Source organism: Lepidochelys olivacea, assembly GCF_965140295.1.
Source record: "Lepidochelys olivacea isolate rLepOli2 genome assembly, chromosome: 1".
NCBI classification, from domain to species: Eukaryota; Metazoa; Chordata; order Testudines; family Cheloniidae; genus Lepidochelys; species Lepidochelys olivacea.
In genome coordinates this window covers 215,021,118-215,033,303 of record NC_140411.1, presented here as the reverse complement: position 1 = coordinate 215,033,303, position 12,186 = coordinate 215,021,118, and the positions used below count along the sequence as shown (strand labels likewise).

The following is a 12,186-nucleotide window of genomic DNA, read 5'->3' as shown; positions in this document are numbered from 1 at the left end:
ATACAGATACTAATGTAAGGATAAAGACGTGCTATCCCTAAATGATGCTGTTTGCATGTTGATCTGGCCCCCACAAACACATCTCAGTGTCTTGGCTGTTCCAGCTGTTGTGCGCTGTTTCTTCAGGAAAACACTGTTGTTCATCCTTTGCAGATGGCCTATCAGGAAGAGCTTGTTAATTGAAGAGTCTTCTTTGCTTCTTGGAGATTTTTTGTTGATGTTAGTTGAAGTTCATTGTACATAGGCACGAGTCTTTGTTGCTTCCGTCTTTCCTGGTTGCTATGAAAACTCTAGGCCAGGCCTCTTTTGGGTAGAGTTATTTGAGCAATGTGTCAGGTTAGTGGTTCCACACTTTCTTGGAGTGTCTCGTGTGCAAAATAAAGTGGACAAGATTTTGACCATGACTAACTGCCTTTCTATTGTGGTGGAGGTGTCTTTATCAAGCTTGTTGGTGGGCAACATTGGTACACAAACAATACTGGTAATTGAGAAATCTCTTTTCTTAAAACTTTTTTTCATATCTTCAGTTTAACTTGGTAAAATTTAATGCTGCATGAGATCCCATCAGTGTCAGTAGTTCATTTATATGAATGCCTTGAAAGTCCATTTACAAATGACCTCCCCCGCACCCTGTACTTCTTGTGTATCTCCCACCAAAAGTCCACTCTCTTTTTATGCCCCTGCAGCCCTGCTTCCTCACATACCATTCCCAAGCCACAAGCATAAGGCCCATGTGTGCAGTGAGGTGTGGTGAGGCAGAGGGACCCCGACAAGGGTCATAAAGTCTGTAGGGATGCTGTGACTCCTGACTAGTCTCATGAGTATCACCTGGAAAGTCACGTGTTGATCCAGGTGGAGTGTATTACAGTGCACTTCCTAAGGTCTGTAGGTTCTCTTCCTAAGGCTCTTGGGAGCATTAGTGATTCTCCACTGCTGCAGACCTCAGGGAGTCAGGAGCAAAGGAGGAAGCACCATCTTTGTCCCCAGCTTCTTTCATTCCCCAATTCCTTGCTTTAACTATCTTTAAAACTAAGGACATTCTCATCCACAAAAAACATAGCAAAAACAAGGTAAGGTTGGAGGCACATGTCAGTGGTTTGAGTGGGTATTACTGTTCAGGAATAGTAGAGTTAAAAATAAAACAAAACAAAAATCTGTCCATTATAGGAAAGCCAGTGAATGTTGTTTTTCTCAGACAAGGCATCCAAGCTACCTTAACTCTGATCCATTGTGATGCCATAAAAACATTAAAAAAACCTTATTATCTTCTCCATCCATAACAAAGAGCTTCACTTACCAATGACCACAAAAAACAGAATGCCTCAGTCTTTCATATGTAGTGGTTGTGCTGTCTCATGGCTTCCTTTACTGCCAGATATGGTACATGTACAAGAATTTTCCATATACCTGATTAGACAAGTAGCATACTGAAGGCAATCATTTCCCACTCTTCATAAAGGGCCTGATCTCATGATATGTTATAGGCACCTGTGATTTCAGGTGGCAGCCAATTAAGCAAGTGTTATTAGACACAGAGATATCATGTCTCCATATATAAACCTCATGTGAAAAGAGCAAAAGTTAGATCAGTGACAAACCATCACACTTAGTTTTGGAGACATGTATGCATGAAATAAATTATAAAACCAATGTTCTGGGGTGCACATTTTTGATAGTCCACAAACAAAAAAGGGAAGATTGTAGACTGGCTTTCCTGTGGAGGCAGAATTAGTGTGGTGTGGAGTAGGGTCCTTATTTAAAAAGTGCAGCCTTAAACTCTGCAGTCCCTGGTTTTCTAACATTGGGGGGGGTTATTTAACTAAATAATTCCTGATGGGAGCTCTGCACTCATTCTACTGATACATACCTGTGACCTTAACTTCACCTTAAGAAGTGGAGAGAACAGAAAGCTAAATACTTTTACTTGAATTTCCATCTTTGACAGGGTTACTGGTCTAGTGGCAAAGGGGAAGCAGTAAATGTGATATATCGTGATTTTATTAAGGCTTTTGACACTGTCCCTCATGACAGGTTTCAGAGTAGCAGCTGTGTTAGTCTGTATTTGCAAAAAGAAAAGGAGTACTTGTGGCACCTTAGAGACTTACAAATGTATTTGAGCATAAGCTTTCGTGAGCTACAGCTCACTTCATTGGACATCCGATGAAGTGGAGCTGTAGCTCACAAAAGCTTATGCTCAAATAAATTTGTTAGTCTCTAAGGTGCCACAAGTACTCCTTTTCTTTTTGTCCCTCATGACATTCTCATAAGCATTCTCATAAGCAAATGTGGTCTAGATGAAAATACTATAAGGTGGGAGAGCAACTATTTGAAAGACCGTACTCAAAGTGTAGTTATCAATTGTTCGCTCTCAAACTGGGAGGGCGTATCTAGTGGGGTTCCGCAGGGGTATGATCTGGGTCCAGTACTTTTCAATATTTTCATTAATGGTTTGGATAATGGAATGGAGAGTATGCTTATAGAATCTGCAGATGAAACCAAGCTGGGAACGGTTGCTATCACTTTGGAGGGCAGGATGAGAATTCAAAATGACTTTGACAAATTAGAAAATTAGTCTGAAGCCAACAAGATGAAATTCAATAAAGACATGGAAAATACCACATTTAGAAAGAAAAATCAAATGCACAGCTACAAAATAGGGAATAATTGGCTAGGTGGTAGTACTGCTGTCAAGGGTCTAGGGTTTATAGTGGATTACAACTGAATATGAGTCAACAATGTGATGCGGCTGCAAAAAAGGCAAATATAATTCTGGAGTCTATTAACAGAAGTGTACTTTGTGAGACATGGGAGGTAATTTTCCTGCTCTATTTAGCACTGGCCAGGCCTCAGCTGGTGTACTATGTCTAGTTCTGAACACCATACTTTAAGAAAGATTTGCACAAATAGGTGAAAGTCCAGAGAAGAGCAACAAAAATGATAAAAGGTTTAGAAAACCTGACCCTTGAGGAAAGGTTAAAAAAACTGGGCATCCTGAGAAAAGAAGACTGAGGGGGGACCTGATGACAATCTTCATATATGTTAAGGGCTGTTATAAAGAGGACAGCGATCAATTGTTCTCCATGTCCTTGGAAGGTAGGACAAGAAGTAATGGGCTTAATCTGCAACAAAAGAGATTTAAGATAAAAATTAGGAAAAACTTTCTAACTATAAGGGTAGCTAAGATCTGAAATAGGTTTCTAAGAGAGGTTGTGTTGTGGAGTCCCCATCACTGGAAGGTTTTAAGAACAAGTTGGACAAACACCTGTCAAGGATGGCCTAGGGTTTGCCTCAGCCCAGGGGGCTGGACTAGATGACCTGTTGAGGTCCCTTCCAGTCCTGTATACCTATGATTCTTTTATGTCTCCTTTGCAGGTATTTTACAAGCTTTGTCCCTGAAATTTTGTTTATTAAATTTGGAATTCACTGGTGAAAGTCATGCTAATTTGAGTTACTTTATTGTTATTTTCATTAAAACTATTTTACTCTTTCATACTTCTTTGCCTTAAAATGTAGCTGCTCAGCTTCATTATGAAACATAATGGAAATGGGCATATAAAATACACTGGTGTATGTAAATGTTAAAATGTATGTACATTCAATCTAAAATGCTGGTAAATATTGTTTATTTTGGGAGGCCTATGGTGTCCTCTTTGAGGTGATCTGGGTATATCGGGGGATTATAGTCTGATGGTGATTGGGGGTTAGGAATGGAAAGCATATGGAGGTCCAGGATGGAAAGGTGAAGATCCATATCTAGTACCATGATTATTTCAGGACACTTATACAAAATTAGTAATAAAAAACAAGGGAATGGGCCTGAAACCTGGCCCTTAGAGGCAGTGGGGGGTGGGGGGGTGGAGAGTGCACTTTTGGCTGCCCATGCAGTATGTGCCATCATAGGGCCAGTTATCAACCCTGCTGCTTTTCACAAGCATTAACAGAAACATTACAAATAGTTTTAAAAGTCCTATCGCACTTTTTGCAGCAGTGGGGTGTTCTTGGTCAAATTCCAACCAAAGTAATTACGTTCTACCTCCCTAAAATTCTCCTTGCAGCCATGTCTGGGTACAATGTTCTTCAGTTGTGTCCTGAAGTCTTGCATGGTGGTGGTGTGCACTGTTAAACAGTTGTTTAGTTCTTTCCCAGATACCCGCATTTCACTGCAGATGAAGCAACTCCTTTGTGTACAAACCTGTGTTTAAAAGGAAAGTGCTATCATTCTGAGAATGAAAGGAACAGGAGAGATGTAAAATATTTTATTGTAACGCTTGGCTCACATTCTGCTTTCACTTACATTATTTGAACTGGTTCCTACTTGCCTGAGCTGGTTAAACTCCTTTGATTTGCTTCTTCCTGACTAATTTTATCTCGTTGGATATGAAAAACAATTCTTTTATCTTTCTTGCAGGTGGGAAGGAAGAAGAGCCATTCTGTGGCTTTGCTTCTTTGCCAGATGTCCCTGCTTTTCTCTCCACCCATCCCAGGTGTTCACACATTCGGGGGCTGGCTGATCAAAAGTGTTTGTTGGGAATTTTCTGTCAGAATCACCTGCCAACAGAAAATGGCATTTTTGCAAAAACAAAATTTTCCATGAGGAAATTTCAGTTTTGCCAGAAAATTTGAATTTTCTGTTGAGAAATTCAAAATGATGTTGCCTTGCCTGCCCGGGGAACTCTTGTCAATTTCACTTTCCAACCCCAGGGAGAAAGTAAAATTGACAGGAGCCTTCCAGGCAGGCAGCTGGCACCTCAACACATCCCATTTTGGTTCTCCTGAAATGGATGTTTCCTGGAAATTCCTTCTCATAAAAAAGCTGTTTATTAATTATTATTATTATTACTGTTCATCTAGTTCAGGATGAAAAAAGGTTCAAAAAAGCATAATTTTTATGGGAATAAATTTTCATTTCAAGCCAGCTCTACAAATCAGTGCCTACTCACCTCCATGCTCTTGCTTCTCTGCTTAAAGAGGTAATTTCTAGAGGAGCTATTTAGTACGTCCTCAGTTCAGCAGCATGCTTAAGTGTGTGCCTGGTGTTCAGCACGTCAGTACACATGTTCACTTGGTGTATTTGAACGGGGCCTATATCTCGGTGATGCAGTTAAAAGCAAGGGAATATGATGGTCAGACAAATCAGTCTCATTTTTTTGGTGTATTATTTTTGAAATAGCTTTTTCCACATCCTCTGTCACTAGGTTGCCTCCCTCATTCAGTAAGGGGCCCACACTTTCCTTGACCACCTTCTTGTTGCTAACATACCTGAAGAAACCCTTCTTGTTCCTCTTAACATCCCTTGCTAGCTGCAACTCCAAGTGTGATTTGGCCTTCCTAATTTCACTCCTGCATGCCTGAGCAATATTTTTTATACTCCTCCCTGGTTATTTGTCCAATCTTCCACTTCTTGTAAGCTGCTTTTTTGTGTTTAAGATCACCAAGGATTTCACTGTTAAGCCAAGCTGGTCGTCTGCCATATTTACTATTCTTTCAACACATCAGGATGGTTTGTCCCTGTAACCACAGTAAGGATTCTTTAAAATACAGCCAGCTCTCCTGGACTCCTTTCCCCCTCATGTTATTCTCCCAGGGGATCCTGCCCATCAGTTCCCTGAGGGAGTCAAAGTCTGCTTTTCTGAAGTCCAGGGTCCATATTCTGCTGCTCTCCTTTCTTCCTAGTGTCAGGATCCTGAACTTGACCATCTCATGGTCACTGCCTCCCAGGTTCCCATCCACTTTTGCTTCCCCTACTAATTCTTCCCGGTTTGTGAGCAGCGGGTCAAGAAGAGCTCTGCCCCTATTTGGTTCCTCCAGCACTTGCACCAGGAAATTGTCCCCTACACTTTCCAAAAACTTCTTGGATTGTCTGTGCACCGCTGTATTGCTCTCCCAGCAGATATCAGGGTGATTAAAGTCTCCCATGAGAACCAGGGCCTTAATAAATCTTAATAAATCATGAGATTTTTTAAAAATAATGAAAATGGGGTTTCTCTTATTTGCCTTCTGGCTTGTGAGCTTTTAGGGGTCATGTTTTCAAGCATGTCTCTCCAACCCTGAGAAGTGATCGCTTGCTGTTTAAAATAAATGAATGCTGAGATTCTCACATCATCACATCACCTCCCAGAGCTGAGGATTTAAGAGAAGACTCACGATCAGATAACAAGAGTTGGTGACACAGAGTTAGTAATGTACCAGACTGTCCCACCCCAAAGAGACAGAGGCTCTGTATTTATCCCCAGAGTGAGTGCAGTGCTGGGATCACCCCTGACAGCATGCCTCCTGCCCTGAGCTGGAGGGGCCAAAGCAGAGTTCATGTTGAAAGGTCCATTCAGTCCTGGGCCTCTGCGCCAGGATTGCCAACAAAGGGGCTGATTAGTTTCAGGGATAGCAGAGGTTTTGCCATTTGGGCACCTGTCCCAGAAGACACTGGCCTGAGACCCAAATGAGAGCAACTTTCATTCTTTACTGACCTAGGGCGGCATTGGAACCAGTGACCTAGGAAAGGCTCCAACCCTGTCTCCAAGCCCCCAGACTCATCAAACTCCCTCAGCTCCTGGCTTGCAACTGGTGACCTAGAGGTGAAAGGCCCCATATCTTCTTCCCAGTTGCTCCAACTATCCAAGCCTGTTCTCCATACCACCTAGCTCTGATTTATGTGCATATGCAGTTGCAGAAATCTTTCAAATTTACCTCCAAGGAGCTTGTGATGTCACACAGGCCCCAGGGAAGCCGTGCTCCTAGGGAGAGCAATAGGCCTAGCATCATCCCCACTTTATAATTGTGGTGGCAGAGGCACAGAGATGCTAATTGACTTGCCCAAGGCAACATACTGCACCAACAGCAGAGCAAAGGTCTCCTGACTCCAAGTCTTGTTTCTTATTCACTGCACTACTCTTCCTTCCCCCTGCTCACTGAATAATCCATGTTGCACTTTATCACTCCCTCATGACTGACTGAGATTTCCTGGCTTCATTCACTGGCTCTAGTGGCAGGGGATGTGACTTTCCTCACCTCCATCCTGACACATACAGCCTGCTGCTTTCTAGAGAAGGTTAGAAAAGAGCTGGGCCAGGTGTTCTTTGGGTCACATCCTTCATCTCCAGTGATTCATCTGATATGACTGTTGTTAAGGGAGTGTAATCTAGAGGCACTTCTGCTTCTGGCTTAGTTACTCTCACTCTTTGCCTTGGGCAAGTCATTCAATCCCTTGCCTCAGTTGCCCCATCAGTGCAGTACAGCAAATAAAACTGACCTACACCATAGGAGAGTAGGAGGAGGCTTAATTAATTTTTTTGAAAACTCCTTTGCAATCTACTGATGAAAGGTATTGTAGGAGTCTAAATTACTACTCTGGCATTGTGGTGGGGCTCAGAGCTGTGGAGAAGGTAGCATCAGTGGCACTGAACACTTTGATCATTGAAGAGCCTATATCCTCTTATATAAAAGTTGGGGTTTTAACGCCAGTGTCCTGGCCAAAGTCCATTTTGGGGCATTTCGTTCTGCTGACCTAAATTCCCTGGGATAAGGGATTCTTCTTCACTTCTTGTCTTAATGTGTTGCACATGGTTGCTGTGCGCTTTTAACAGACTGCCATATTTCTGTAGTAGGTTGGTGGTGGTCCCCCCTCTGGGTCTGTGGGAAGCCACTTCGCCTCATGACGTCCCTGTGTGTCGCCCACTGTTGGGGAATTAGCAGGGCCACATACAGCCTGGGGCTCTGGCCTGCCGTCAGGGCAGAGTCGCAAACACAGTTAGGATAGCCCAAGCCCTTAGTCATGGCAGGACAACAAGAGTCAGCTCTGGCCACTCCTCAGCTCTGCAGGGGCCCACGGCAGTCTCCCTGCTCGGGAGCAGGCTGGAGGCGTCTGGTTCCTTCGGCGGTTGCAGCCCAACTGAGCTCCCAGACCCTCCTTTTATACTTCCTGGCTCCATCCACCAGGGCTCAGTGAGTGGTCCCTCCTCCTCTGGGTCCATGGGAGACCACTCTGCCTCACTACACTACCCGAGAGGTGACTAATTTCAGTGAAATTAAATTGCCCCTGGATGTCTTTCGGTATATTTGTAAAGAACTGTGGGATCCTTCGTAATGAGACTCCAGAGAAAAGTAAGGAGAGGCTGAAGCCCACACTGTCACCTCAAATTAAATTATATCTTCTGAACAAGCTTTTCCCCTTACAATCTCTTCCTCCTCCTTTCTATCTTGTTTCTAGTCCCCTCTGCAGTTCCTATGATGCATCAGGTGAGTCGCACCGCCAACAGCATCACATTATCCTGGCCACAGCCAGACCAGCCCAATGGAGTCATCCTGGACTACCTGTTACGCTATTTCGACAAGGTGAGTGGAGGGCAATGGAAAAGAAACTGCCCTACTGTGTGCATTAGTGGGGGAACATGGAGAAGGGAAAGGGAAATCTCTCTAGATTGGGAATACAGCTGAGAACTGAGGTGAGCAAGGGGAAGAAGGGTACTTCCAGTGCGAAGAAAGGGGAATCTGTGGCAAAAACTGGGATTGCAAATGTATTTTTCATCCAATATTTTCTCTTTTGTATTTCCCAGACTGATAGAACCAAATGGTGTGGACCAGTAGAGGGGAGAACTCTAGCTGAGTTCATCCCTGGGATTAGATTAGATCTTTCGAAAGAGTTTAGGGATGCCAGATGCAAAGATGATAAAAGGAACTGGAGTTCCAGAAATGATACATCTTTGAGGGGATGGGCTCATTTTCAGCAGGAACACTCCCATTATGCCCTCACAGAGGGAAATCCCATGGGACATACTGGCATCTCCAGCCAAGGGTGGATAGAAATCTCTCTGTACCTGTAAAAAACCCTTTGCGGATTAATGCTAGGAACTGTCCATTGCCACTCAGACTCGGTTGGCACTGGGTCCTGTTCTGCTTGGGTGTATGCTACAGGAGTTTGGAATATGGGATGGTGCGAACTCACACCTCATTAGGCAGCATGTCGATCCATTATAGGCTGGCAGATGGGACACAATAGTTGTTTTCCACCCACATCAGTCATGACTCCTAACTGGAGGTTGATGGTTGCAGGGCAAGATGTCTGGAGGAGAGTTCAAGCCTCATCTCTGCTCTTCCACTGGAACACATTGCACAGTTGTTCAGTACAGGTCCTTCCTCTGGTTGTAAGGGTGTCTTGTAAATGGTAGTGCCAATTCCAGCAGGTTGTCCTATGGAGCACTATATCTGCTGTTGCAGTGGATTCTGGAAAGGGAGTGGCTGAGTTTGGTGGGCATAGGAGGTAATGTTCCAGGACAAGTTGGGAGATTATTGAGATGAATAGCATCGCACCAGGGCCCCATCGGAAGATACACCACCCGTCCATGTCCTAGCTCCTTACACTCATCTTCCTCACTCTTGACCAAATCACACTTTTCCTTTTCCCTTACTACTCACTTCCTTTAAGGTCAGGAATGAGGGGCATTGGCAGAGCTGGGTGGGGAGCCTAGGACTGGACTACTGGGGGGGAGGGCCTGCAGGGCAGGATCGAGGGGCATTGTACAGGGAACCTAGGATTATTTGCTGAAGAGTTTCATCTGTAGCTGGGGTCTCACATTTGTCATCTCCTCTGATTGGCATTGGCTTGCAGGCAGAAGATGAGGATAACTCATTCACCATAACCAGTGAGACCAACATGGCCACCATCTCAAACCTGAGCCCAGGCAAGATCTATGCCTTCCAGGTGCGAGCCAGGACAGCTGTGGGTTACGGGCCATATAGTGGCAAGATGTATTTCCAGACCCTGGTGGGAGGTGAGTGATGCACTTGCATGCACTCTCGAACTGGTACCTGCACGCACACACCCACACCTCTCACGCTCACACATGCCTGTATACATGCCCACTAGCTCATGCTCCCAAACCCCCTCGCCCTTGCACTCCTATTCACATAATACACTTGTATCCAACTCTTTTTCATGCTTGAAGACCCACACAGGCCTTCACAGGTGCATGTTTGCAAAAGATCACAAACCCATATGATCACTCACACAAACTTAATGCGCCTGTGTGCAATCTCGAGCATACCTGTTACTCAGGCTTTTGGGACATCTACATCCTCAGTCCCTTGCACTCTTGTGCAAATGCCCATCAGGACTGGAGTGTGTTAGCAGCTGTAGGGGAGCCCAGTACCGCATTGCACAGGGGATCGCAGTTCAGACCGGTCACAGTTCAGTGCTCTGCAATGGTCTGGTGGAAATCAGGCCCCAGAGCATCCAGACAAAACCTGCTTTTTGGCAGGTTCAGCCTCCATTCATGGAGGGAGCTGTGTATCACCTGTGACAGCTCTGGGCGTGGATCAAAGGGGCTGGGTCAGGGCGACCTTTTCATACATCTCTCCTGTGAGCTGAAGGAAGGGGAGAGGTTGGCCCCGGGAACCAAGGTGCCAGATGGATTACACTCAGGTGGCTGCTCAGGAGTCAGTGGATCCAGGCAAGCGGGGAGCAGGGGAGGCAGAAGGGGATAGGAAGGGCTGTGGGATTTCCAGGGGGAGGAAGGGAGGCATTGGAGACAGAGAGATTGAAGGGGGTAATGGAAGAGTTAATTGGAGGGTGTTGCGGTATCAGGGTTTGACTGCGGGATCTAGGGGAGGCTGGAATAGTTCTCTGGGTGGAGTCTGGCTGAACTGGTAGGAGACTATGACAGCCCTTGTCCTCTGTATGTGTGTGTCTCTCCCTTGCCAGGCGAACGCTCGGAAGTGGTTCAGGACCGGCTGCCACTTATCGTGGGCTCAGCACTCGGTGGTCTGGCCTTCTTGGTAATTGCTGCCATTGCCATCCTTGCCATCATCTTCAAGAGGTGAATTCCTTCCCCTCCTCATGCCCAGCACCTGCATCCCAGCCAGTGGAGCCCCCCCTACCTAAACCCATCCCTCTGGAAACCCAGTTCCACTGTACATTCATCCAAACCCCCATGAGCTCCCATCTTGCTCTGCATCTCCCTAAGGGGGATCCTACCCCACTGCTCCTAATTGAGGACCAAATCCATTGGAAATATTCCCATTGATGTCACTGGGAATTGGATGGGCCTCAAGTGAAAACAAAAGGGAAGCTTAAAACTAGTGACCACAAGGTGTTTGCCTGCAGCACAGTAAAGAATGGACTTGTAGATTAAAATTTTAGGCCAACAAACTCTAGGGAATGAAATCTAGTGAATAAAAACTGATGGGAGGAAGTATTAAAATCTGCTGATGTAGAAGGTGCCTGGGGAGTCTGAAAATACCCTCTAATTAAGATCCTAGGAATTATAGCTCGTCTGAAAAACAAGAATACAAGGAGTGCAGCCCACGTGGCTCCAGGAAGGACTGATTCAAAGATAATAAGGTAGGTTTAAAGAAAGCACTGTAGAAAAAGAGAAGTCAAATAAACAATTTGCAGGGAAAAGAGAAGAGTAGCATAAACCAAAGCACAACAGAAAAACAAGAACACCCCCTGGGGTCTGACAATGAATGATGGGGTCCTTTTGAAAGATAAAAACAAGAACCAATCAACATCCCCATCCTCAAACTTACCCCATCTCTGAAGCCTTAGACCGTCTATATGTGTTCTCTGTGTCTCTGCTCCACCCTACCCCCCTGCATTCTGCAAAAAGGAACCTTTTAGCCTTTCCTCTCATGTATATGGAGCAAAATCTAGGGTTTGTTTTTTGTTCTCCTCTTTCCCTTTTTAATATTTGTTTTCCTTTTTCATGTACATTTTTTTCTTTTGTTATTTTTTTCTGGGGAGGAAAGAATGAAAAAATACAAATGTTGTTATATTTCTGTTACAGTCTCCTGTTGTAACTTTGGACTGTTAAAACTATAATTTCCTGTTACGGTTGGAAATATGTGATGATATGTGCACAACTCAATAAAGCATATATTTTTTTTTTACAAAAAGCAGAATGAATTAATACTAGCCAAAGCTGGGGATGAGGAGGGGACTAAAAGGATTCTGTAAATACGTCTGTGGGAGAAGAAATACCATAGACAAAGAAGGCCCACTTACCAATGAGAGAATGGATGAAATTAATGATGACACCGAAATGGCTGAGATATCCTACTCCTTTTTATTTTAAATCTGCTTTCAATAAGAAAAATAAGTTTGGACATTTAGTAAATAAGGAAAACCTTACAAAATAGCTATTAAAATGATTAGGTTTATATTTAGAAAATTTAAATACATTATAAATATATATT

At 44.2% G+C, this 12,186-nt stretch overlaps 1 protein-coding gene across 2 annotated transcripts in view; it reads left to right on the top strand.

The window, feature by feature from the left end:
* Positions 1-12,186, top strand: part of LOC311518104 (ephrin type-B receptor 5) — a 139,182-nt gene that overhangs the window by 117,390 nt on the left and 9,606 nt on the right. For both annotated transcript variants that reach the window (XM_084623562.1, XM_084623563.1), the window contains 3 exons: positions 8,204-8,328; positions 9,602-9,764; positions 10,694-10,808. In XM_084623562.1, coding sequence (XP_084479688.1) covers positions 8,204-8,328; positions 9,602-9,764; positions 10,694-10,808 — 403 coding nt within the window. The remainder of the gene's footprint in view (positions 1-8,203; positions 8,329-9,601; positions 9,765-10,693; positions 10,809-12,186) is intronic.